General features: G+C 44.5%; 4 protein-coding genes across 26 annotated transcripts in view; 2 read left to right on the forward strand and 2 right to left on the reverse strand.

The window, feature by feature from the left end:
* LOC113205030 (ELAV-like protein 1) overlaps positions 1–14,842 on the forward strand; it is a 45,610-nt gene extending 30,768 nt beyond the window's left edge. For 4 of the 22 annotated variants that reach the window (XM_052265070.1, XM_052265076.1, XM_052265079.1 and 1 more), the window contains exons 2-10: positions 1,685–1,914; positions 2,053–2,162; positions 2,246–2,399; positions 3,137–3,172; positions 4,272–4,503; positions 6,419–6,457; positions 7,478–7,525; positions 8,313–8,354; positions 9,229–14,842. In XM_052265070.1, coding sequence (XP_052121030.1) covers positions 1,685–1,914; positions 2,053–2,162; positions 2,246–2,399; positions 3,137–3,172; positions 4,272–4,503; positions 6,419–6,457; positions 7,478–7,525; positions 8,313–8,354; positions 9,229–9,556 — 1,219 coding nt within the window. In that variant the 3' untranslated portion in view covers positions 9,557–14,842. Of the gene's footprint in view, positions 1–1,316; positions 1,479–1,684; positions 1,915–2,052; positions 2,163–2,245; positions 2,400–3,136; positions 3,173–4,271; positions 4,504–6,418; positions 6,458–7,477; positions 7,526–8,312; positions 8,355–9,228 lie in introns of those variants that run through there. The other 18 variants (XM_052265078.1, XM_052265071.1, XM_026420453.2 and 15 more) reach the window with 18 other exon arrangements.
* Positions 14,838–16,810, reverse strand: LOC113205029 (prolyl 3-hydroxylase OGFOD1). The gene is made up of 2 exons (XM_026420452.2): positions 16,672–16,810; positions 14,838–16,523 (listed from the first exon to the last, which is right to left on the reverse strand). The coding sequence occupies exon 2, from the start codon at positions 16,486–16,488 to the stop codon at positions 14,935–14,937; it is 1,554 nt and encodes a 517-aa protein (XP_026276237.1). The 5' UTR covers positions 16,489–16,523; positions 16,672–16,810; the 3' UTR covers positions 14,838–14,934.
* LOC113205032 (PITH domain-containing protein CG6153) lies at positions 16,777–18,660 on the forward strand. Its single transcript, XM_026420468.2, has 6 exons — positions 16,777–16,913; positions 17,036–17,231; positions 17,302–17,345; positions 17,457–17,534; positions 17,604–17,708; positions 17,790–18,660. Exons 2-6 carry the CDS (start codon positions 17,043–17,045, stop codon positions 17,998–18,000), a joined length of 627 nt encoding a protein of 208 aa, XP_026276253.1. The 5' UTR covers positions 16,777–16,913; positions 17,036–17,042; the 3' UTR covers positions 18,001–18,660.
* LOC113205028 (uncharacterized) lies at positions 18,055–25,575 on the reverse strand. 2 transcript variants are annotated; one of them, XR_008010887.1, is made up of 8 exons: positions 25,246–25,575; positions 21,535–21,717; positions 21,019–21,278; positions 20,364–20,748; positions 19,802–20,290; positions 19,562–19,714; positions 18,587–19,478; positions 18,055–18,494 (listed from the first exon to the last, which is right to left on the reverse strand). XR_008010887.1 is itself a non-coding variant. In XM_052265069.1 (7 exons), exons 1-7 carry the CDS (start codon positions 25,511–25,513, stop codon positions 19,330–19,332), a joined length of 1,887 nt encoding a protein of 628 aa, XP_052121029.1. In that variant the 5' UTR covers positions 25,514–25,575; the 3' UTR covers positions 18,055–19,329. The 2 variants fall into 2 exon arrangements, 1 of the variants encoding a protein (XP_052121029.1); XM_052265069.1 differs by having other exon boundaries at positions 18,055–19,478.
* Positions 25,576–27,155: the final 1,580 nt, after the last annotated feature.

Consider the following 27,155-nt stretch of genomic DNA (forward strand, 5'->3'; position numbering starts at 1 on the left):
CTCCCTCCCAACCGCCCCCTCGTCCTCTTCCGCTCCCGGATGCTGGTTGCGCCGCCCTGCTGGACCGTATCTAAAAGGTCAAAGGGCATTCGGGCACTAGCTGGAGGGGAGGGAGGGCGCGGCGGTCACGTCCGCGTCTGGCTCGATATGGGATGGGCGTCGGCCCCACCCGTACTGCGCGAACAAAGGATCTAAGCATTACGAAGACCAGGAAGGCGGCGAGGGAGGACGCTTTTCCTCGCTTCCTTTGTTTCCCCTTTCCTCTGGCTCCAGTCATGGGGCGGGCCCGTCCCGAATAGCGCCCGGGGAGGGCCGGTGCCTCTGAGGTGGGGGTCTATATAGAGGCAGCATGTTTCTGCTACGTATGAATAAATCGGCGTGGTTCGTGGGCGTGGCTTGTGGGGGGGGGGGGTGCCAGTGTGCCCCCCGACCTAGGGCAGGCTGGCGCCGTTATGGCGAGGGGACAGCGGCCGACGTCGTCACGTCAGCCTCTCGGACACCGCGGTGGTGCTGCGTGTGTACTTAGGCCGTGCTCCTCTCCTGCCCCCGCGCCGCTCCTCTGTGGATGTGTGCCAGCCGGCCGGCCGCTGGCCCCGTCCCGTCCCCCCCGCGTCGCTCTCCCCCGCCCTCTAATTTTAGATTTCCCCAAAGCGCCTTGACTGGAGCGCGCCGCTATTTTGGAGGTTGGTATCGGCATGCTCGCGGGCGGCGGCTGCGGAGGCGGCGTGTCTTTGAGCGCGGCGGGAAGTGGATGGGGGGAGGGAAGGCCCGAGGGGAGGGAAGGCGTTGGAGGCTGGTTGCGCCAGAGGGGTTGGAGGAGCGCAGAGGTTGGCGTCCAAACCGGCCGCCATCTCAAAGGGAAGGCTTCGGTGGCGCTCGTATCGATCATGCCGCCAATGCGCGGCGGCGCGTGACGGCGATGCACGGGATGGACGATATCGCGCACGCACGGGCGCGGGGGCTGCCGTAGGCTGCCCAGGCTGGCGCTGATAGTGGCCGAACTGACCCCTCCCCGGCCCGGGCGAATGCTCTGCCCGCTCTGCCCTCGCGGTGCCCTCGGCGAGGTGAGCTGCTGCTGCTGCTGGGCTTCGCTGCCTGCTGCTGGGGGCTTGGCGGAGCAGGCGGAGCAGGCGGAGCTGGGCCCGAGCCAGTAGGCAGGCACTCAGCATAGGGTTGGTCGGGTTATTTCTGTTCCCACGCATGAGGCCTCTGCGCTACGCCAGGCCACGCCGGACCTCGACAGGCAGGCAACTGTCAGGTCGGAAAGTGCATTGCTCATGACGGGCGGGGGGTAGGCGAGGCGGCCATGAGGCGGCCCGGGGCTGGGGCTGGCACAGGCACACTGCTCAGCGGGAGGTGAAAGGGGGCGTTTGTCATGTGATGCTTTCATTATATATTTTTGGTGGACGTTGTATTGAACGGGTCGTTGCTCGCTCACGGGGAGATGTCCTTGCCTTGTTCTCTTAAGACTTGAAAAGGTACTGGAAGGAAAGCGGAGGATTTTGCAGTCGGATGCTTCCTGAATTCACCTGCAAACATCTGTGGGGCTTAGCTTTAGGTTGTCCTTGTCATTCCTAGTGTTTTCTCTTAATATTGTTGAAGAACGGTAGTGCCGTGAATTATTTTCAGTTGTTAACGCGGCAGTAAAGTTACTAATTTTCTGTTCATTTTTTTCTGTTCACAGGTTTGAAAAGAATTTTACAATGATGCAAAATGGGATGGACACAATGCCGCAGCACAATGGGACAATGCACAACAATTCGTCCCACAACTCCTCTTCCCAGTCGGAGGAGAGTAAGACCAATTTGATAGTGAACTACTTACCCCAGACTATGACACAAGAAGAAATACGCTCTCTATTTTCATCTATTGGTGAGGTGGAGAGTTGTAAACTCATCAGAGATAAAGTGACTGGTAGGTTTAACTAGAGTTCTGCAATTTTATTTTGAATTTCATGGATTATGTGTGATATTTATCTATAAAGCTTACTGAAATTAAACTTTCACGAATCTTTTTAATGGTGCAAAATTGAATCCTTCTGTGTCTTTACATACACAGGACAAAGTCTGGGTTATGGGTTCGTCAACTACCACAGACCGGAGGATGCAGAGAAGGCTATCAACACATTAAATGGTCTCAGACTACAAAATAAAACAATTAAGGTCAGTGAAAGACCTTTGTACACATCTTTCTCCTTTAAAAAAAAAATCTATTATGTTAATTTTGAATTTAAAATTTTGCTTAGGTTTCATTTGCGAGACCAAGCAGTGAAGCTATCAAAGGAGCCAATTTGTATGTGAGTGGCCTTCCAAAGAGTATGACCCAACAGGACTTGGAAAATTTGTTCAGTCCATATGGGAGAATAATAACATCAAGAATCCTCTGTGACAATATGTCAGGTAAGAATGTGGTAATGGGTCCCTAATTTTTAAGATCACTTTATTTTTTTTCAGTCATTAGGTAATTACTCAGAGTGTGTGGTTACAACTCTATTTTGAAAAACATTTCCCAATTTTAATGCTTCTCTTGACTTTGACATCATCTGTTTCATATTGCTTGTATTCTGAGGCTCAATTTTCTTCTTGTGCAGTCCAACAATAGCTTTTGGCATGTGTTGTCATGATTCATTTTCATCTTTTCAATGGTTTGATCATAGTCTTTCGTTTAAAACAAACTATGACATATCTAGTTTTGTCTTTCCTATTCATATTGATACAGTGATCAACATTCTTTCATACTCCTGCCGTTAACATGTGGGCAGGACGTGTAGTTATGCAAGTTACTAGTTTAGAGCGTCAGATACTGCAACTGAGCATGTTATGTTATCTTTTACTGCTACTGCTATTTTTGAAACTTTTAAAAATCATGATAGGCTGTGCAGTTTGGGGCTTGAACTCACAAAGCAGAATTTTGTGGTTACATCACACTATCCTAAAGCACAAGCCATCTCACCCACCCATTTTTGTTTCATAAATTACCTAGGTTAGCACTAATAAATTTCACATCTATTCATCCCCAAACTAATGGGTACAATATTTTCATAAATCAACACAGTTTTAATTTAATTAAAACTTTCTCCAGCAGAAACAATCTGAATCATGTTGTTCATTTCACGTTTTTCTTCTTTCTTTCATAGTACGCCAGTTTGTGAGCGGATCGGACAATGTTCCATGTACGTGAGTTTGATGTTTTGTTTACCTATGGCTTCATGATACTGTTCATCTCTAGAGTGTGTAGTGCACGGTGTGCTTACCTTGGCATTGTTCGGCCTGATTTCAATATTGTCTTTGGTCTGTTTGTCATAATACCATTCAACAGTGTTTTTGAAACATAATCAATAGCAATCACCCTGGTTAATATTATATGAAGTTTGTTAACAGAAATGGTAAATTGTCAGTTAAGTCCTTCACCTTGTTTTTCTTGTCTTCAATACTTTCATCTTTTTTTGAAGTTGGACATAAGATTGAAATCATCAGAATATCTGCTTCATTTTCATTGTGTTTTTGCTCATTCTCTTCTGGTGTGAAACTGAAGGTAGTGGTCATAAATTTTCTCGTCACATATGTTGTGTTCTGTTATGATTGAATCTTTCAAAATGTCCTTTTTCTTTCGTCTTAATTACATTCATTAGGAGTAATGCAGAATACATACACCATACCATCTAAATGTATAACTGCTAAAATTTTTATCACATTTTTCACAAGTCATTTTCTTAAATGCAGATCAAAGCTGTAGTTCAAGCTTGAACTAGAAAACTACTATCAAAGATTCTCCTTCATTAAATACAAAATTCTTCCTCCCAATTGTTGGCTAACCTAGCCTCCATCCCTGCTTCTACACTTCCATCTGGTTTTATTTATCTTTTTATGATTTTTCAAATCTAGTCTACAACAGTGGATTAGTTTGCAGCATTGACTTTTCGCTGTGTGATTTGGTCATGTTTTAGGATGCGTGTGGATTTGTTGTAGAGCTTGCTTTCCTCCATTTGTGTGAAGTCTCATCCCTTTTGTTCTTCTGTGGATGTGAAAGAGAAACTTTTCACACCAAACATTGTGAACAAATATTTACTATGTTTTTATGAGATTGTTAGCAGTTGCATGGCCTTAGATCTGGCCTGCAATTTTGTTGCACTTATCTTTTTGCATGAATTCGACTGCGTGAATGTGTGTGTGAAATGCCCTCTGCAAAGTCAAAGATTGGTCTGTTTGACCTTGCCATTCTACTGACCCAGTATTTCCGAACGTTTCTTATGGTGCCTCTTTTTCCGGCAGGTCTGTCTAAAGGCGTGGGCTTCATTCGTTTTGATCAACGTATGGAAGCAGAACGTGCCATCCAGGAATTGAATGGGACTGTGCCGAAGGGATCAACCGAACCAATCACTGTGAAGTTTGCCAACAACCCTAGCAACAATAACAAAGCCATGCCACCCTTGGCTGCATATTTGGCTCCTCAGGCTGCAAGACGCTTTGGTGGACCCATGCACCATCCAACTGGCCGCTTCAGGTACATTCCTTTATCAACACCCTCTTATCCTAGTTTCCCTCCGGCAGTTCGCTGCATTTTGAGTTCCCCTGTTCATCCAAACCTTTACCCACCTCAGTTTCCGCATCAAATGTCAACTTACCCTTAGAAACACACACTGAGCATTCAATTTAAACTACAGATAATGGGGAAGTGATTTAATTTATTGACTGGTGGTTGTAGGAACCTCACAAATATATTTAGGGTAGGCACGAAACCAAATTTTGCCAAAGCTACCTTTTTTTCAATATCCATAGTGTATATATTGCTGTGCATTAATGGATGAAACAATTTTGCACTACATTTTCTTAGACTGTCTTGACTATCAATCAATTAAAGTCATGCATCTATTCCTGGTGCTGTATTGTTTTTGATCTTATTTCAATATCAGAAAAGGAGCCCAAGTGTCAGGCTTTGGTCCAAAAGATATTGTTGTGGTTCCTCCTCGCAAATTTTGGTTGTGGTTGTTTCTCTTGCTTTTGCCTATATCTTGCTTTGTAAAATGTAGATTTATTCACATCAATGTAACTTCAATATTTGTTTTTAAAAATAATATTTTACATTCTGTAAGTGTGTGAACTTTTTCTTAGTAAATACATTTTTATCAGATTGGTGTCTCAGTTTCAAATATAGTTACATTTATTAATGTTTTGACTCAATTTTAACTAAGCATAGTGCATGGTGCACAAGTTTGTAGTAATTTGTCATGACCTGCCCTCTAGGCAGCATCAATCCTTATGACTTATTGAGATAATTCTAATTCTTGTTGATATATCCTAAAGTTTCTAATCAGTACAGAATATTAATTTTATCTATCTAAGATGCTCCTGTTTTGTTTTTGCTGTGTGGGTGTTTGGTGTGTGTGTGTGTGTGTCTGCGCGCGTGTTTTAGTGTAAGGGTTTGTTTTGGTTACAAGAGTCTTCTTTCTGAAGTGTGATTTTACTAATATACTGTAGTTGTCTTGTGGACATTTGACATACCCAATCTGCACCCCATCCCACTATCTATTCATATTTGATGTCACAATCTATGCCAAATTTGCTCAGTACCCTCATGGCCGTCATTTGTGAGGCAGCGTTTTCTTGTTTTCTAATTTGATATCTTATGGAACGGTAGAGGTCTGCTGTATGTAATAATTCAAATATTGAAGAGTAAGAGTTCATAGCTTTATTCAAACCTAAATTGATATGAATTTGTTCATTGAACAAATTCCTCTTATTTGTTGGATATGGTTCAGAAAAAATTGAACCACCATGTTTCTGGTTGAGTCACTGCTTTTTACCATTTCTACCTTCACTGTGTATACCCCCTTTTTTGCATTTTGTTTGCTTTGTGGTCTATATCTTAGAAGTCAAATATTTTGTTGCCTAATTGTAGAAATTTCCCATTTCCATTTAAGTGGCTTCATTTACAGCTCCTTTTTCTTTTGCACACAGTATTAAAGTTATTTTGTTATTGTTATCAAATCAGTATTATCACCTATCATTTCAGAAGATAACTTACTATCAGCCTAGTTTCTTACCTTTCATATTTTAATTAAACTACATTATGTTTTTGTTTTCTTAATGTACAGCCAAAGTTTCTTCCTATGTTGTTGCTTAAATGATTCTGTTTAAGAGACGGCCATTCTGGGATGGTGTGCAGCTAGCATGGGATTATGATGTTACATGCTGTATGGTTTTATTATGGCTGACATGAGGTTTACTTTAGTAATGCCACACATTCAATGCTTGTTCTCAAAAGCTTTTACTGCTGTTTTGATCATTTCATTTAATTTTCTTGAATTTTATTAAACCATATGGCATGTAAATTTAGTTTTCCTAGGTTGTGTTTTTGGTACCCCTTTGTCTATTCTGTTGTGCTATATTGCTTATTGCCCTGCCTTTCCACCAAGCAGCCCATACGGACTGCCGCTGTGGCCTGACACACGTGATAGGTGAGTATTACATTGTAGGTCCACACAAGCATTAAATGTGCAGTGTCACGGAGTTTACAATGTAGCATAGAATGGAAAGGCAAGGCAAATTTTGAGGAGATACTGTGATGTTTTCTTATTTTTACTTGAAATTTTTAGCACCTTTTATGCTAGGCAGAATGTAGGCACTTGACTTTGGTTTGCATTCAGTGTAATTTTAATATTGGTTTTGGATTACAACATTTGTGTCAGTTCTAGTTTTGTTTTATTATAGATTTAATGATTTTCTCCGCAAAATTTACAATTGTTACTATAATATCTTTTGAAATGGAGCCATGTTTCACAAGTTTTTGCGAAACATTTTTGTTAAGTGTGGTTTTTATGTTATCCAAATGTACATCCATGGAGAGCTCCATACCACAATCTTTCCATATCTCTCTTTACTTGCCTGCATGACTTTTATTGTCTTGAATGTCAATTAGTATTCTTTTTCCAATAGTGCAACATGTGCCACAACCCAATACATTATTAAAAACGCAAAGGATCTCAATTATTTCAAATTGTATGATTTTTTTCTACACTAGCTAGACATATGTTATTACAACCTCATATTTTTGTATGAAAGTTCTTGGCACTCTGCTTTCCAAACGATATCCCAACAAATAAAATAAATGTATCACCAAGTCATTCTTTTTATGTGCCTCCATTTGATGGTATTAACTCAACTGCATCATGTCTTCACATTCTAAGCCTGTTTCAATATTCCAATTGAATTGATTTCTTTTCCTCACCATTCTTCTTTTATTCCGCATTCCTTTTGGTAACTAATCCATACTTCCCCTCTCCGATATTCAATGGAACTTTGTTGAAATAGAAGAGGGTGTATTTTATGTGTATTGTTTATTAAATATTTTAAGACTTATCCTTTACAGGGGCTTAAACATCAATTTTGTCTAAAGTATAAACTTATAGAAGTGATAATTTTGTACATTTGATGTGTACCCCTAATAATAAGTCATCTGTTGACTTGTGTGTTAACAGCTCAGGCCTAGGAAGTGGGAAATCATTTCTTGGCGCCAACTCTCAAAGGTGATTTGAAACAGGCTTTCTATGTGGAAATAGTTCTGTAGTAAAATTCATTCATTGGTTGTGCAAAGTAGTTTGAACTCTGGTATTTATCTTGGCAACTATCTGTGTTCACTCGTATTTCTTTTTTCTCTATCTGCATCTATGTCTTTCTTAGAATTTGGATGCAGAATAGACATCTCTGCTCTATAGCCCCCAGAGCAGAGAGAGAGAGAGAGTACTGCAGACGTCATAGATTCCCTCCTCTGTTTCGTTTTTTCCCCCATTCACAACAATGCAACTTCAGTTATGGTAGCCTTAGTGTTAGTTAAACATGAGGTCTTGCCCTGCTTCTGCCCTAACCGTCACTTCCCTAAAATTGTTTTATTGCAATTTGGATTTCTGGGTTCCCTTCTCTATGACATTCATAGTCTGCGTGAATCACTAAGTTTGTGAAGTTGCTAAACAGGAAAAGAAAACAATATTCATTTTGATTTACTTGCCTTGTTTTATCAGAGGGTACAGACAATACAGCTAGGTGTGGTGGTTGACTGATACGGGTTCTTTGTTGTGGGCAGACGTGTTTGAAATATTTTCCCTTTGAAATTTAAATGCTTAGCATCATTTCAGGCTGCATTCTCTCACTATGTATTTACCTATTTCTCTAATTTTCTGGTAGCTTTGATCTGACATAAGCTGTGACTTGGTTTGATTTGAATTGAAGCGTGAGAAATGCCCGCTAAGCATCAGTTTGCTTGCATCTGTATTCCTGGAATTATATTCTTATGTTTGTTTGTGTATTTTGTTTTAGCACTGGCAAGACAATGCTAGCCATTAACAAAGGTCTTCAGAGGTCAGTATATCTATTCTATTGAAGTGCATGCTTTAGACACAACTTAGCTTGAATTTATTTTGTGGCATAGCAAAGTTATAATCTTTAGTTAATTCTCAATTTTTTTTACTTCTTTTACATTTTTGCTATGGAGTATAATTTTTTTTGGAGGATAATCAGTTTACAATTTATATTATCTAATTCATATCTGAAATACTGGTATGATGGAAGTGTTTCCTACTTATTAGGCATACTAGAATCTCACGAATATTGGATAATACACCTATATTGAGCATGTAATGGTTGTGCTTTGTTTCTCTGCACCATTCAATTGTTTAGTTTTCTGTCCAATCCTTAGTTTATTATTACTACTTCCATTAAATTCCTGTTCAAAAACTCCTTTTGGGGTAATCGATCATATCATAACTTGATCGTAACAGGGTTGTTTTTAGATCTTCAATTTTGGAGTTTTATCAATGGATCCGTGACATGCAAGAATTCCGTAGTTTTCTTATTTAATATGCCAATTTAGAAGTCATATGGTTGCATGGTATTGAACTAGTTGCATGTGCTTTAAATTTAAAAACTACTTGAGCACTAGTTAACAGCAATGTACCAACAACCACCAAATAGAGGACCAACAATGTAAACTGTTTATTTTTGATGGGCATTGAAATGACTTCCCCTTTTACATCTGTGCAGGGTTTACTTTTGAGTTAGATTTCCTGCTCCTGTGTGAGTTTGTGGCCAACAATGTTTCCATTAAAAATCATAAATGTAAAGCCACAGTCACTATGGTTCTTAGTGGATCACACTCTTCACGTTCCTCTTATTTTTTTGTGTGCCCTGATATTTTACCCTGTGTCAGATTAGTGATGCGTGGCTCTCTTGCCAGCAGGTACTCTCCGCTCGCGGGTGACCTCTTGGGACAATCCATGCTTCCTGGCAACAGCATGAGCGGGTCCGGCTGGTGCATCTTCGTTTACAACCTAGCCCCAGAAACAGAAGAGAATGTCCTGTGGCAACTCTTCGGACCGTTTGGGGCCGTCCAAAGCGTCAAGGTGATCCGCGACCTGCAGACCAACAAATGCAAGGGCTTTGGTTTTGTCACAATGACCAATTATGATGAAGCTGTTGTTGCTATTCAATCACTCAATGGTTACACCCTTGGTAACAGAGTTCTGCAAGTCTCATTTAAAACCAACAAAAGTAAAACCTCATAGAGGGAGCCGGGGTGTTAAATTTATTTCGCTGTGACCTTGAGCTAGTCATCTCAGGAGTAAGACCTGAAGGCTTAATTTGTCTCAACCCCATCCTTGTACTTAATCATCAATTATTTTAAGCTATAGGTTACGTTCAATGTTGAGAGGGGATTTTCTATGATTGTGAATAGCACTGTTTGTTACCATATTTAAAGGTTAAAATCTTCCATTATTTAAGTGAATGTCGTGGGACAAATTCAGCATTCAGAAGTTATATCTTTATATGTTAATGTCCTGATGTGAAAATGAAATTAAGCTAGTCAGACTAGTGCAAAGTGTACTGTCTATCTTTTCCCTTAGATCTTGTTTTTTTCTTGCTGGCAAATAATGCCAGACAAATCAAGTTCATGTTTGCACTTTATTTGTATTCCTTGATATTGCTTTGTGTTAATTGGCAGTTGTCTGCCAGCAAGTTTTGTTCATCAAATGGTGAGAATATTTTAAGTGAACTTGCTCACCTGCCATGGCATCCACTCTTCATGAATTTTAGTTTTGTGTTATTTTGAGATTCATATATTGCTGTAAATTCAGCAAATTCTTGTCATTTGAGTTTGATTTTTTTATGATTTTCTTTTGTGTGTGTTTTTCTTGCCTTTTGAATTACTTTAAGTTCACTTAACTGGTTTTGTAAGCACATTTATTTGCTGGTATGGTCAGCAGTATCTTAGACTTTTTGTTTGAGTTGTTTTCCTTTGACTGTGAGACTTATCACTGAGCTTTTTCCTAGTGCACATCATTTGTGCAGATTATTTTTGTGGGTGCATTGGCTATGTGTGCATTGCATACTTAAGTGCAATCATGTGGTGCTCACTGTGAGTCTTTCACTCTGATTGCAGATCATAGCTTTACTTTATATGTTTAATGTATTATTGTGTGAATGTTCAAAAGCGTATGTATGGTGTGTGTTTGTGTCTGTGTGTGTGTGTGTGGATAATATACTGTACCTGTATATTTGTTTATACCACTATAAATGTGTATTTATAAAGCCTACTGTTCCATAACATAAGTTTATTATTAACTCTCTCTTTCTTTTTGCACTACAAGTATTGTAGTGCTATTGTAAACTCATGTGAATGTTTTGCTAGTCATTTACTTTAGGATTAGTGTGGTTGTTTATGGTCTGATGGATTTAGTCACTTTAAAGCTATACCATCATGCGTTATGGTTTAGTAGGCTGGTTTAAGTCCACACACACACATCAGTTGTATTTGTAACAATTGTTGCATCTGTGTAGCTATAAAGAATAGAACTTGACATTTTGTCTTGTTCTAATAGCTTGATGTTATTGTTTGCATTTCATCACTACCTTTGGCATCCGGCTGTGTCAACTTATGACTACATTGTGTTTTGCAGCATCAGGATGCTATTATTATTATTATTACCTTGGCTGTCTTCTGAGGTGTAGTGATGCGCCAAACACTTTGTTTAAGAATGATTTCTCTCAAATGGGACTTCCAGTATTGACTTTATAAGAAAATGAATTTGCACAGCATAATTCTAAAGTACAGTTATGCTAATGATCAGGTAACTTTATCAAATATACTGCCCAACATGATATGTTGACTTCCAGAAAGTAATTTATTTTTGTAAGACCGCATGTCAAATTTAACAAATGCATTCCTAGGGCAAAAGATTTTAATGAGTCGTAATGAGAAAACTTAAAAGTTAAATTGAATTTATCTATCAGATGAGACTACTTTCTTTGAGTTTGTAGTATCTGATAGGTATTTCTTCCTTGAAGGATTGCTCGTCCAAAGCACACAGTGGGATGGATGCACTCCTCCCACATTGTAAGTACTACTGGTACTTACTTTCTAATCGTACTGTACCATACTGATGCACTAGGCCTACTTACGTCACGTAGCTCATTTCTGGTATGGCACAAGAAATCGCCTGAGTGCTGTGTGTTGTACTGGTTTGCTCCAAGGGGATGTGGCCATGGTATATCATTAAATCAGACTGATGATGAATGAAATTACCCGTATGAATATCAAGGGTATGAATGCAATGTATTTTATTAAGTGAAGGGAGGGGCTGGGGAGGTTTAAAGAAAGAGGGGCAGGTGAGAGAGTAGTATTATTACCATTAGGTACAGTGCTGTACTGGTCTCATTTGCTGTACCGATCAAGTGCAATATCAAAACTGTTTTAAATGTGTCAAATAATCTCTTTGGCTCTTAGGATGACTTAATGAATTTTTTCAGAGAGCCAGCCAAATTCCCTTGGGGCAAATCATACTTAGGCTTAATGAGAATAGTCACCTAAGGTACAGGAAATGTGACTAAACTTTCCTATTTTCTGAGAAAATGTGTCTTGCGTCGCTGCTCTATTGTTAGTTATAAATATTGTGCTGGGGTGTGGTCGTTTTTGACTTTGTTAAGGAAATTGGAAGCAATAAGAGAATTATGAAACTAGTCAAATGTTTTTAAATATCAGTAGCACTATTTAAAGAGAAACAAATACAATGAAACATGGTTTTCGTGAGAATGCCATTTAATGGAGCCAAAATATTCTTTTAATTAGATGGTTTGACTGCAAAAGCGAAAATAAAATGTTCTATTTTGGAAGTATTACATTACAACCCAAGGCAAAGTCTAGGGTTTGTTTTATACCAGACTTTGTACGTAGACCACAATGGTCTGGTAGCGGTAGCAGCAGTGACCATAATGACAGATTTTCAGGTGATTTATTTTCTATTCGAAAGTTGGCTGTTCACCTTAATCTAATGTTAAAATGATTGTAAACTAATAGGGGTATAACTCTGTGTACATACATTATCTGAGATTAGGAATGATATAGGAAAACTTTTGATAAAAATCATGCTGTTATAGAAGTAAGAGTTAATACAGTTAAGCAGATTTTTAAAAGTTGAATGTACTCATTTCACTTTCCAGTCCTATCATTAAACCCAACCAATAATATTACTTTCAACATTCCTCATCTAATCATTTGATGAAATCATAATTTCTTAAAATGGGGCAGGCTCTACCCATGGACCTAGTTTTATTATTGAACTATGAACTGGCCAAAGGCCCTTCTCTCCTCTGGGGTCCAGAGCTCATTGTTTTGCAGGTTGGCTTTGAATGTCTCATAGCCTTGTTAACATCTGGCATTTAAATTGAACAAGGTGTCATATGTAGATGTGTGATGTAACCTGATCTGGGCCTTCCTCTGTTGATGTCTATCATTTTTTCTCTTTATGTTCAGAGCATTGTTAGTGTAAGACACAAAGATGACTTATGGGCGAAAATAATGCCCAGATCTTGTACATAGCTATCTTCTCTGGGTCTCAGACTGTTAAAGTTTGTTAAGTATTATTGGAGTACCTGGATTGAACGTAGGGCCGTAGTGATAAGCGGCTTCTGTTGGATCTAGTGACTTTTGGCTGTTGGAGCATGGAGAAAGAAAATGAGAAAACTTTCAATAATGAAATTAAAAAAACAAATGAAATCTAATGAAAAATGAGTCTTCTTCTGAACTGTCCGCCAAGGTTTATGATCTGTGCCCTAGGAACTTGGGTTGGCATTGAGGTGATTAGTAAAAACCCCAAATGTGATGTAAATGAATCTGATGTCAGGCCAGATCACTCAAACTTGCTTAAATATTTTAAATTTGAGTTGTGGATGCTGTTTCTGCGTTGAACCAGTTTTATTGTGGTCTGTGCTGAGCAAACTTGCAAACAGTTGATATCACTTCATAGCTTATTTGGACCTCTTTGTTCTAAGAAACTTAAACCAGCTGCAATTCGACCACAGGCTAATGAACTTAGTGTGGGAAATTATTATTATGTTACTTTGATATATTTCTTGTTCTTAATTATTATTATTACCAATACATATTGTGGTTTGCTTGATTATGGGCGCAGCTATGCTCACTTGTTTTATTCTTTCTATTTAGAGATAAGATCAGTCAAATGCAGTCCTTGGTCAATATACCTTTCACATTGTGGGATGTATGACAAAATGAACAGAACTGGATGCACTCTCGTCAACACTCGTGATTTCCTTACACATCTTGCAACATTCCTTCCGTAATTTTTCTTCCTTTGGTCAATGGTTTCAGTGTATAGACGTTTGATATCATTGAGGTTTATACATTTTTTCAATGTTACATTATGGATGATCTCAAAGAAATCTTTTGTACTTATTCAAATTATATTTGTAAGTCTTACATTTAAGTGTTATTGCATCTATTCTCTTGAAATCTGATCAATTCTCTTCCTTTTAAAAATTTGTGAAATTCGTTTTAGTAAGTAATGAAAAAAAAATTGTTTTTAAAAAACATGTTTTGATGAAATTGAATATCAAATGTAAGATGTGTCTGCGCTCCAGTTCTTCCTAACACTTTTGACATGGATATTTGTGGGAGAAAAATGGCCTAAATTTTGTCCATCCATGATTCCAGGTGTGAGAAAGACTGCTTTTGAAGGATCTTGCTTATTTATTAGTATTTGTAATCATCTTTGTGTGGTGTAATTTCTAGGTTGTATACATTGATACCAAAGGATAGTGGGCTTTGCTCCCACACAGGACTCAAATATTTGTGTCTAAGCATTCCATTGTGTTTTGTTTAAGAAACTGATGGTTTCAGTACAACAATCAGCCTCATAACAGTAATGCAAATGCAATAACTTAAAGAAAATTGATGTAGTTTTAGTTTTGCTGTGGAACCATTTGTGCACCGGTGGTCTCATAGATCGCCTCTTTTATGAATCCATTCAAAGCTTTACTCATCAGATATGTGCTTGTTTTTCTTTACTGTCCATCACAGCTGAAGAGCACCACTATAAAGTTCATCCCCGTATCTTAAATTACATTTTTTTTAAATTTATTTATTGATGCAGTTGTGTAACAAGCTTTGGTGTTTAGCTCTTAGACTGAGTTTTATTGTGCTTAATTTAATGTCTTCAAAAACTCATTTTAGTATATTGATTATTTACAATAACAAATATTTGTACCAAAATTATTTAAAGCCATATGCTTTTACCAAAAAAAAAAAATGTTCTTTCAAGGTACAAAATTCCTAGATTTCCTTGTGTTTATTTGTGTGTTAGCTTTATTTAATATGTTATGATCAGGTGCAAAACTGGCTGACAAATGTAGGTTTTATGAGTTTTTCACTTTTCAGACTATTTTGTCTCTAGCTTGTGGACTTTTGTTATAAGAGTATGTGTTGTACAATCCAATATTGATTGATTTTTTTCTTTTTTAATTTGCAGTTTTCTGGTCTAAGTAAATAATGACTCATATTTTGGGCGTTTATTATCCTCTAACTTTTATCACTCACAACACACACTGTACATCTATACCCGTATGTATTACCAGAGTAATGACTTCCACTTCATTCCACACTTTGTGAATACCTGCCAAATATTTTAAAGAAAGGTTTATTTCGATGATCCAAATACTTTGTCAACACAGCCATACCTTCAATGTGAGCTATTATTGTTGAGGTATTATTTTCTGGTTCTAGATGAAAAGCTTGCTCTAGATTACCCTCATCATCACGATCGGGGCCAAGATAGAAAACCTCACCACCTACATTGTTCTTTAACCTTTTTTCTACACCAAAGTACAAATGAACATCAATACCAGTACTATTATTAAGTGGATCATTATCAAAAAGAACTGTGTAGTCCCCAGGTTGCCAACGTTGGACTTCCAACCAACATTTTGGCAACGGTTTGACATCAGGACTAATCTCTACCGTGCACTGAGAGAGAAACCGAAACCAATGTTTGGATTGAACAAACTTCAGGAACTGTGTTACTTCAGCAGGAAGAGTAGAAAGCCTCGCTACCTCATATCTCTTGTGGTGAGCGGGCCCACAGGACTCCCACACAATGCTCTTATCTTTTAAAGCTTTCTCTATTCCAGTGAAAATGGGAGACTTCAAAAACTGTGGTAGACTAATACTTAGTTCTTGTTCAAAAGAACTCTTTACCTGAGAGCATGTCTTCATATTTAGCCAAGTTGAATTTATGAAGTCATCAGCAGACTTTCCATGTAGTTGTATGGGAACCAACATTTTAGGAATGGTACCGTGCCATACTGGTTGCTGAGGTAAATCTTCTCCATGATACCACCCATTAATGGAAAGTCTCACAGATTTTGAAGTGAGAACTTCTGCTACCTGGTGGTACGAATTGTGAGACACTTCAAAAAAGGCAAAGGAACCAAATGAGGGGAATATTGATTTGATCACATTTTTTGGTTGGTTGTCTGAATCACAATCAAATAAGTCAAGAGATCCCCCAAATTCTTCTTCCCAATCTTTGCACAAGTAGAAAATGAAGGCTACACTACGATCATGAAGATTGTCATCATGACATAGCAGTCTATCAGTAAATTTATATTGAGATGCAGTGATTGTCATTTTATCAGAAAACACCCTGCCAGTTATCTCTTGCACCCATTTCTTCAGAGGACCTTTGATAAATTTTACTATGCTATGCACAGATTTTAACGAACTGCCAACATCTAGAACGCAAGACTGCTGTAATGAGTACAAATCATTCAGCATTTGTTTATACGGCAACTTTGGCAGTTCCTTGCAAAGATCATCAAGATGGGATTCATCCTTGAGCAGATTTTTGACAACACAGTGTTTAAATGGAGATGGATCTAATTCTACACAGTTATCCATTAGTGGTTTTCCATTCTTCCACAATTTCTTCAACTGTGATAAATTAGAGTTAAGTCGAGGGTTAAGAACAAATTTCTCTTCCTCCAATAAATCCTCTACAATCCAGTTTTGAGTAAACTTTCCATTTCGTGTTAACTGCGGAGCACTTCTAGGTGTCATACGCTGTTTGCTTTTGACCAGTGGAAGAGAAGTCTGAGGCTTGCTGGTGCAACCGTTCGTCGTCTTTTTCGATTTCCTCCTTCGCGACATGATAGATTGAAGACTTGGACTTTCGATATGAAGACCTGTGGAAGGAAACCAGTACATGAATACATGTGCAAAACATCGACATAACCTTTTCATCTCGTGCAGGATCTACAAAACGACGAGATAAAATGCTGGACGCCGTCTTAGGAAAAGTAAAACTAATTCAAATATTTCATGGGCTCATACCTTCAACAGATATTTAGCTGTCAAGCGATATGCCTCAAATCTAAACGCAATAACGGGAAGAAAATGCCTTGATGATTTCGACGATCTGTCTGTAAACAGTAAACACGAACGTTTCACTGAAAAGTTTTCAGTAATTTCTCATCCTAAGCTGCGTTATTCGCAGGTTTCAACAAGTGTTGCGTTATTCCCACGAAATTTACATCAGAACCAGCAGAACTTCTCCTCAACTTGTTCAACTGCCGGTTTGTTTACCTTTTCTACACGGCATGGTTCTATGATTTAAGCAGATAATAAGGATGTGTATGAACTAAATTTTGGTAGTTGGAAGCCATTCTTAATTTCTGTGTGTGCACCCTTCTCTCAGTTTCCCAATGTCAGGAGCTGGAGGACACAGTTGTGAACATGAGCATCATGACCATCCTGTTGGTCCAGAGGCTGGAATAGAATACTCTCTCTACACTAAGATTGACACTGACAATCTAGAGTGTTTGAACGAGCATATTGATGGAGCAGGAAAATCTGTTTTTAAACCATGGGAAGATCGATTAAAAAAGGACAAGGTGGGTTACGGTATATATGGCAGTTCAGCGTTTGCTGTGATGGTGTTTTAAAATTATGTTTCTTTGTCAGTATGTTGACAGCGATGCAGATGAAGAACTGTTATTTAATATTCCGTAAGTGTTTCATATGTCATAAGCCACTGAAAACGTTCTCTAGTTCTGATCACTATGCACCAGAATAATGACTCGTCATCTTATTGGTCTCTCACATTTTCTTTGTTTCAGTTTCACTGGAAATGTGAAATTGAAAGGAATAATTTTGATAGGGGGAGAAGGAGAAATGCATCCATCCAAAATGAGACTGTAAGTAGTGGTTCTAAAGAAGAGTAGTTGCTTAGCTTTAAAAAAAATTAAGACAATGTGTATTTACAGTTTCAAAAATCGGCCCAAAATGTCATTTGATGATGTTAGTGCAGCTGCTGACCAAGAATTCGAATTGACTAGAGATGGTGATGGATCTGCAGAATATCCCATTAAGTAAGTTGAAAACTGAGTTTATTCTCGAATTTGAATTTTTTGTCAAGCCCCCTAATTTCTACCTAATTTCAAAATATACAGAATTGTGAAGTTTTCTTCTGTGCACCATCTCACAATTCACTTGCCTTCAAATTTTGGAGATGACACATCTAGAGTTTATTACATTGGATTGCGAGGAGAATGGACCCCACCACACCACCATGGAGTGACAATCTGCACTTACGAAAGTGCACCCAACGTCTCAGACCATAAAAAAAATCTGATGGATGATGTGTCCCACCAAATTATGTAAGTCAAAGAAATATTTACCTCAGCTGTGAAGTGACTGGTACAGATAAAATCTAAATTTGTTCACTGATCACACATTTAATGAATTCAAATGAATTTGTACAAATATGGAAAACAGTAAATATCACAATGGAATAGCTATGTACATGACATACAACTTTGTTCAAAATCCTTTTAGTTGTTTTCTAGACATGTTTTCTTGTCAATTGTGCTCAGTTTCATCTTCCTTAAGTAAAGGCAGCAAGGTAATATGCTTCATCACTGATATGTTACTTTCTGGTATACCTTTCTGGTCCTAATTAAATCTAAAATTTAATGGCAATTAAAGATGCTGAAGGAAGGAAAGTTATTAATAGAGGTTTGCTGGGTAAATCTTTCCTCTTTAGCTATGACTTAACATGTTTTGCTGTGTAAGATTCAGTTCATAACATTCTGCCTTCTGTATATAATCTTCATTTCTTTAATTTTGGCACTCCTACTTTTTCAAAATATTTTATTCTGTAATAGAAATCTTGCATCAAAGATTCATTATGATAAATGTGGAATATGATGTGTTTCATAAATCTAATGGAAAATTGTCTGATACATACTTATACACGAGGATCACATAACTGTAAACATACAAATAAAAATTACTGAGTTAAAAATACTACAAAATGGAAAAGATGTAATTCTTTTCAAGTACATTATATCCTAAACAAATTCTCTTCACTTTTGAGATCTTCAAAAATCATCAAATTTTTTAGGAGCTACAGTAGTTTGTCGGGGAATAAATTTTTAAAGGAAGAAAAGCTAAACTTTTGCTCAATAGATAAGGTGCAGTAAAATTTAAAACTTTAGAAAGAACTGAATAAATCTTTGATATGAGCTTTGATATGGTAAAAAGCAAGTCAGCATCTTCTTCATTTGACAATAATATTTTGCTATGATGTAATGCCATCTATTGGCTAGCTCCCTCTAGTTTCAAATAGCATAACATCAAGGAAAACCCACATTATGATATTACAGTTCTCATAAGCATTTGTTCCTCTGTTCTAACTCTAATAGCTCTTGCTAGTAACTAACTAATTTCAGCAACAAGAGATACACTAATTTATTCTTTTCCTTCCTCTTATCACCATCATGATCATCATCACCGAGTCCATGTTTCATTGAAACTATTATAGACGAAAAAAATCTTTTGTTGTCTTTCATGACAGCCTTTGGTTATCTTTAAATTAAGAATTCCACTTTGAGATGTTCATCCAATATTTTAGATAGAATCTGTACTCCCAATGAACATTTCAAGTCTCTCGAGGATAATTGTTGCCAATATAGTCAATAGTGAAATGCTTCAAGGATCCTCTATCGTCTTGGCAGCTGCTTCAGGACCACTTGTTGTTGGTTCTCGGTCTGGATCATCATCTTGAATTTTTCCATCGCCAGTTTCTAAATTCAGTTCAACTGGAATGGTTTCCACCTCTTCTGGAATCTCTGTAGTAACTAAAGTAGAAAGAATTGCTTACTAGTAAACAAAATTAAATGACATTGGCAGACCTACTTATTTGTGGTGATATCTAGCTTACCATGGAATGGTCCTGCTGAGCTAGAACCTTGGTGACCTCTTGGGGGAAGACCATCCTCACTGAACAAAACATGATCTATGTAGAACATGGTGCCAAGATTGTAAACAAACACCTCGCTCTTCACCACTCTTGCATTGTTGATGGAAATCGAACCTGAAAGTCAGACCAGCGAGTTCAAAACAACCTGCATCTTATTTTCCAAAACAAAGGTAATGGAACACTCTTCATACTCGAACACACCATGGTTTCTGCTGATGGTGATGGTCTTGTTGCCCAGAGTAGTGAAAGTGCTGCCATTCTGCAGGTCTCGGGCGTAGAGCCTCTTGGCCACGAAATGGTTCAGCAGAAGGTCGAGGCCAGGTCCAGTCGCCAGGTAGCTGTCGTCCGCAGAGCCGAGTCCAAGCCGCTCGAAAGCTTCGTCTGTCGGCACGAAGAAAGTGTAGCCCGTGCCGGGGACGTGTGGGGCCAGATCGGCCATGTTAAGGAAGCGGGTAGCGTGCTCGAAGCCCTTGCCAGCTTCCTCCAGGGCGAGGAACGCGTGGCTCAGGAATTGGGCTCCGATCCACGGGAACGCAAGCAGCGGTGGCGTCTCCTTGTCACGGTTGTTCTCGTGCAGGCGGGCGACCACCTCCTCCGTCACGAACAGGACCTCGTTGATGAGCAGAATGTTGCCGTGAGCCACCGGCGTATCGCCACCCACAACCTGCACTCCGTTTACCGTCAAGTTGGCTGAAAATGGAAATGTGGTCAGCGCCCCAAATATTGTATGTTCTCAAGTGCTCCGAGCTCGACTCGTACTTACGTTTTCGTGCGAACACCACTTCCCTGCCTTCAAGGGAGAGCGCCACCTGGCCGTCCTTTAGGTCATCGGCGCGCAGGTCGGTCTTGAGGAAGTGGTTCACGACGACGCTCTCACTAAACTCGGCCACCGAGAAAGGGTAGAAGCCCCAGTCAATGGGGTGCCAGCGTTGGAACGCCAGGTCCGTGGGCACCAGCAGAGTGTACTGGCCGTCGTCGGTCAGCATCCGGCTCACATTGACCTGGGCGCGCGACAGCAAGTGCTGAAAGACGCGCGTGCCGCTCTTGAGGAATGACAGCACCTCCGTGACGTCGCGGAGGAAGCCAGACAGCGGCTTGGGTTCGGGCGGCGCAACATGCGCGGCGGCCGTTGGCAGCGCTGGCGGCACCTGCGCGGAGGAGGACAGACCGTGAGCGAAGTAAGGGAGATAAAGCAGCGCGGGCGAGCGCCTGGACGGCAGGCAGACCCGCAGGACGGCGCTGTCGAGCGGAGCGGCCTACCCCGCGGGGCCCCCCGCCGGCTCCGCTTTAGCTCCGCTCGGCCGCGCCCGGGGCCATGGCGCACCCAGCCGGGGCATGGCAGGCACGGTAGGCCGACTAACGGATTTCGGCTCGGCTAAGAGACGACGGTGATGACTGCAGCAGCAACAACAACTCACTGTATCGGCTTCTGAGGTGGTGGTGGACGCGGCGGCCGTTGTTGTCGTCGTCGTGGCCGCGACCGTGCTGGCGTTGGCCTTGGGGGCCGTCGTCGCGGTGGCCGCCGCCTCCAGGCTGGGCGGGCCCGGCGTCGTCGAGCTGCTGGTGGAGCCCTCCTCGGAGGGCGGCGTGAACAGGTAGTTGTCGAGGGTCACCAGGATGCCCCGCGGCACCTCGACGCGCGCCCGCAGCACCCGGGCGCCGTTGGCCGTGAGTGTGCCTGGAAGGAGGAGGAGGTGGAGGAGGCGCTCTTTAAAACGGACGGGCGAGGAGCGTCAGCTCAGCAGGGAAAAAAACATAAACAGCGGAGGGGGAAAAAACAAGGTCGATTGCGGCGGGCTGGGGGAAGAAAGTCGCGGGCAAGATTGGCAATGAGATTCCGGAAGGATGGAGGGGGCGGCCAGTAAAAAACATTCCCGAATCTGTCCTCATGGCGTGTTTTACACTTCACGGAGGCGGCGGGGCCTACTCCTCACCGTTGTGGTTCTGCACCTTGACGGTGTGCCCGCCCAGCGTGGCGAAGCGGAGGTCGGCGCCAATGTCCAGGTCCAGCTGCTTGCCCAGCACCACGTGGTCCAGCAGCAGCCGCCGCATGGCCCCCGGCTCGGCCAGCGGGGGCAGCGCCGAGTTGATGGGCGCCAGGATGGTGAAGGGTTTGTCTGGAAGAAGAGAGAACGGGGAGGTCAGAGAACGATGCCGGCCGCCGGGGAAGTACCACGCGGCGGCGCATAGGACAATACAACACAAACAGAGGATGGCGTTACAACATCGCGTCGTGCGAGAGTGAGAGAGCGAGAGGCGGGCGAGTTGCATGGGAGAGATGGGTAAGAGAAAGAGAGGGGCTGGGGGGCAACGGATCCACTTGTAAGTCGCCAGGCGCGCGCTCATGGGAGTGGCTGGCTGCCCAGTCTGTCCGGCCCGCCCCGCCCCGCCCGGCTTAGCCCGTTGAGCCATAGCACCTGTCCTGTCCTCTCCCAGTCGAAGTCGATGACCTGCGTGTGGCTCAGTCCGGCGCACGGCGCGGCCGCCTCCAGCGAGCCTCCCGAGGCTCCAGCGGCGCTCTCCGGCGTGGGGAGAAAGGGTAGGGGGGGAGGGGGGCACACAGGTTACCACGCCCCTCCCCCTCCCCCCTGCCTCACTACAACGTATCAATGGGCGCCCCCACCAAGGAAGTGAGTGAGAAGTGAGAGCACATGGCATCAGTGACATACTTCAGCATCGTCTTGTCATTATTATTGTTATTATGCTGAAAGGGTCAACTCCTGTATAGAGACTACTGTACTGCGAGTGTGTACCTGCATGTACTTCCCTACAGTCACCGAGTGATGCGTGTGCCACCAGCTCCCACCTCATTAGCTAATTGGTGAGGTCACGTGTTGGGATAACCGTTGGCTCGAAAACAACTCGGGCCTGGTGACCCAAAATGTTGTTTTCGAAGTGTAGGGCAGAGGGGACTGCACCAGGAGCTCACTTCTGTAGTTATGCTGTACTGCACGCACGATCGCGGGTGGGTTGCCAACTCGCTCGGCCCGTAAGGCGCCGTGGACAGGAGCGATAGGCAAGCCCGCTCGCACTCGTGCGTGCCGTAGAGCGTAACTGCAGGAATGAGCGGGGTTAATCAGCCACCTTGTATGTAGCTATCTCTCTCAATGTGCCCTTGAAGACATAAGGCCCCGGCCCTTCGGGGGCACAAGTATCAAGGTCAGTCCGAAACAGCCCAATCCACTCTTTATAGAGGCAGATTTATTCCAAAAAGTAATGATACGTACAACCGAAAGGGCGCGCAACATGACACGTGCGCGTGCGCGCGCGCGCGTTTGGGTCAGATTTATGTCGATTGCTCCTGCAACACTCGGCAGATGCACCTGCAAGATAATGCGACGACTCAGTGCCAGGCTGTCCCGGGCGGGTCCCGGGCGCAGCGGGGTGGAACAGCTCGGTCGGGACGGGACACGGGGCCTGGCGGCCGTATTTCTGCGCTCATTTAAATTTATGGGGTGGGCCCCCACGGCACCGTGCTGCCCGTCGAGGGAATTGCCATTGCAATAAGTTGCAGCGGCGCAAAAGGCACAGGGGGGCTGTTTGAAACAACTCTGAAATTAAATCAAGCTGATGCTGCTTGTACAAAATGTATCATTTTAGTTGAGTCAAACCCCTGCAAAAGGATTCGCGAGAGGTGCGTCTCTCTCATTGTTTGGTAAACTGCGACGGCACGTTAGCTTCAAAGTGGAAAAGGAAAGGAGGCACTGTTGTGTGCTAAACGCATATTTGTTCATTTCCTGAATTTGTGATGTGCTTTTTTGCGCCTGTAAATATGTTCTTCGTGCGCTGTACCAGGAGATACGTTCGCGAAAAGCAGCTCTGAGTCTGAGTGAGTGCCTTCCTGGTTGAGAGAAAGGAGAGAGGCAGGATAAAGTGACGCCAGGGCGACGGGAGAAGGAGGGGGGGGGGGACAGAAAGAGCTAGAGTGAGAGAGCTAGAGAGTGAGAGAGCGGGAACGGGAAGGTAAGGGCCTAGAGGGTTGGTTGGATCGATGGGGTGGGAGCCGACACATCATATAGAGCTCTCAGCTCTCAGCTTGCGGTTGTTGCCAGCAGCAGGACGGACACGGACGGGGGAGTGCTGGGGAAGAAGACCCCCCCCCCCACCCCCCCAGGTCGTGTTCGCGGACCTTCCAGGGAGGAATGAAATACGGCTCGTGTCGTGCCACGTTTAGGGGTTCGGGGATGGAAAAAGCGCTGAAAAATTGGACGACCCGCGATGAACCTCTAGTTTAAGGCGAGCCAGAGGTTTAATAGAAATGCAGGAGATTAGAAAATCGCAGAGCGCCGGCATCAGGCGCGGTTTTACCTCTCCTAGGGTAGGCAGGCAATTTGTCCTACAAAACCCTTGAAAGTATGCAACCCACAGCAAATCGCCCCCTGGTCGGCCTGGACGCAATGCAACCGCCATTGGGCGCGAGATCCGCCGCCATGGGGTTTCATTTTTCAGTGACTATAGTTCCAAACTGCGCAGCAGTCCGCCGCGGTCCCGGTCCGCGCCGCCGCACCTCAGCACCGCTCAGGCAGCCTCAGCACACGTCCAGGCGGCGTCGCGTACGTCAATAATGGCCGACTCAATTATTTGCTCGCTCTGCAAACCTCGTCGCCTCTCGCCGCCGCGGAGTCGCGGAGCGGAGACCAAAGTCATAACGCGGAAAAGTCGCAAGTTCTCATCAGTGGAACTGGTCAGGGAACGGCAGTTTGAGCCTGACGTTTTGCCCTCAATTCTGACGCCCGTGACTTCAGCGGGGACTGCGTCGGGAAAAGAAAACGTGGTGCCGTCATCGCACGGCCTTCACGTCCGCTATCACCGCGCCGACTACGACGTTCTCGTTCTCGAAATCAGCGGCTGACTCCCGTTCTGCGCTCCCCACACCGCCGGCCGACCCGCCGTCGTCGTCGTCAAACGACGTCCAGCAGAAACCGTGACCGTCATGACTAAGCGGTGGTACAGTACGACAAGAACAGAGGAACCGACTGTGCACCCGTCGTCGTCTCCTGCTCCTGACTTGACGGGTGGGGCGGAGCGTGGTGGGGGCGCCGGGAAGCAGAGGGTGCTGGCGACGGCCAACGAGTCCTCGAGCAAGGGCTGTGATGTTCATTGTTCACAGCCCCATAGTTAGTCAATGGTAATCGCATATCATGTTCAGTCCGAGATAGATTGCTCGGGGTGGCGTTTCCCAGCAAGACATGACCACCATGGGCCCACGTGAGACTTAACGTGATATAGCTGTGACGATTTTATTAGTACCCGACGACCGCTAAGGGCTGGAGGGATGGAGAAAAGGTGGGGAGGGGGCGGAGGGATGCCTCTCAAACCTCCCTCGGCTGGTCTTGAATAAGAGAACAACCAACCCCCCTCCCCCTCCCCTCGCCCCGCCACTCAAACTCACCCAAAATCACGTGGTTAATGCAAACGACCCCCCGACAACACCTCGCGCCCCGCATCCCGGAGGACGGGGGTGACGGGGGCGGAGCAAGCAGGGACCTCTGAGGGAAGGGCATCGGCCGCACCGGCCGGTGGAGGTTGCGTAAGGGGAGGGGGTGGGCCGGGGGGAGCGCGGCACAGGTGAGCGGGGGCGGAGTGCGTGACCCCGCACGCACGCACACACGCACACGCAAGCACACACACACACACGCACACACCTGACAGGCTGAGCGTCTCGTCGTTGAAGACGAGCCACAGGCCGAAGAACCTGTCGACGTTGAGGGTCTCCGTGAGCTGACCGTCGATGCCGGAAGTGTCCGGGAGCAGCCAGGTCGGGGAAGCGACGGTGGCGGCCGAGGACGCGGCGAGCAGGACGAGCTGCAGGACCACGCCGACGACGGCCAGCGCCGCGGTGGGTGCCGCCGGCGTGCGCGCCGACGGGCATGGGGTCGAGCCGCGCGCCACGCGCGCCGTGCACGCCGTCATCTCGCTTGCCTCGAGTCAACTGAAGGGCCTGGCCGGGCCGGGCGGCAAGCGGGCAGCCACTGGTGCCGTGCCCGGGCCGGGCCGCGGGCCGGGGGCCGGGGGTCCGCCGCTCCTGCCCCGCCGCTCCGCGCTCCGCACGGAGCCCGCCCGCCTCCCATAGCCGCGGCAGCCTCGGCGGCAGCTGTGCGCGAGGAGAGAGGGGCGGGGGCCTCGGAGGCGAGGCGGGTAGGGCGGTGTGGTGCCGCTAGAGCGGTGGGCCGCGAGGTGGGGCCGTGGGGCTGCGGCTGCTCACCCCATGGAGCTACCCCCGCCGCGCCCCACCCGCCGCGCCCCCTCCGGGGCCCGCGCTGCACATCGATCGGCGGCGCAAGGGATGAGCCCTCTGGTTAGGTCAAGTCACGTGTTGCCCCTTCGGGTGAGGCCCTCGGCTCGGGGGTCCCCCGGGTCCACCTCGGGGGTCAGCCACATCCTGCTGACGCAGCCAGGGCGCGCAACCACACGACGACCATCTCCATCTCCAGGTGCCCGACCGTCCGAGACGAGTACGCCGCCGTTGCTGCGGCAGCCTCCCTCCAAGCGCCTGGCCTGGGCTCTGGGCCCCAGCACCGGAAAGGGGTGGTTTGTGGGGGGGTGGGGACTCCCCGTGCCCACCCACTGAACCACCGACAGACGCCCCTACCACAGCCACACGTCCCTCATTGTGGCTACGCAGTTGTAGCTACAACCGACACGCCCACCCCCCACCCCACACCCACACGGGCAACATTCAAAAATGAAAATTGGGGAGTATGCCCCTTACACTGATGTCGTTGGAGACTTTGGTGGAGGTTGTTTGTGTTTCTTACACTCGCGTTGAATGACTCCTACGGCAAGCGTGTTAGAGTGTGATCGTTGGCAGATCGTGAGGATGGTCGGTATACCGAACTATAGTTCGAATCCCGTCCGCGATCATTTTTCCTGCTCTGCTGGCCAAGTGTCTTCGGGCGTCAGATACAGCTGAGATCTGGATGCCCCCAAAAGATGTGCTCACTATCGTTCCTTCGTTGCCAAGTCGGTAGCGTCCGGGCCCGGTATGAACCTGGTCTCTGGCTCGAATCTCGTCGTCGTGATATTTTTCCCGCTCCGCTGGCCATCACTTTACAGCCGTGCGACACCTGATGTGATGGGCCGGTAACGCAAACAGTCGCTGGTTCGAATCTAGCCAACGGAACCCTTTTGCCCCTCTGCCGGGATGTGGTGAGCCACACCGGAGATGAGCTTCATCAACGCAAAAGCCTCATTGGCTCAGTTGGTAGGGCGGGCGCCCGGGACGCGCATGGTCGTGGGTTCGAATACTGACCGAGGCTCATATTTTTCCATTTAGTAGTTTGCGGCGCGGGGACCAAGGTTTAGGACAGAAGACCAGCCGACGCGGGGAGGTGGACTTGACCGCCGGCTCAGCAGCCCCCCCCCCTCCGAAAAAAAAGAGAATCGGTCTGTTCGCCCCAACGAGGACTCGAACCCAGGGCCGACGGTGACTTGTGCACCGCGCCCCTGCGCGCTCGCCACTCGGCTGGTGGGTCAACTGGTCAGCGGAGAGTTCAGAACTCGGTCCTGATTTACGAGTCTTGGTCTCCCGGATTGCACGCGTTCAGGTCGGGTC

This window comes from Frankliniella occidentalis, unplaced genomic scaffold (genome assembly GCF_000697945.3).
Source record: "Frankliniella occidentalis isolate FOCC.00 unplaced genomic scaffold, Focc_3.1 Scaffold23, whole genome shotgun sequence".
NCBI lineage: Eukaryota > Metazoa > Arthropoda > Insecta > Thysanoptera > Thripidae > Frankliniella > Frankliniella occidentalis.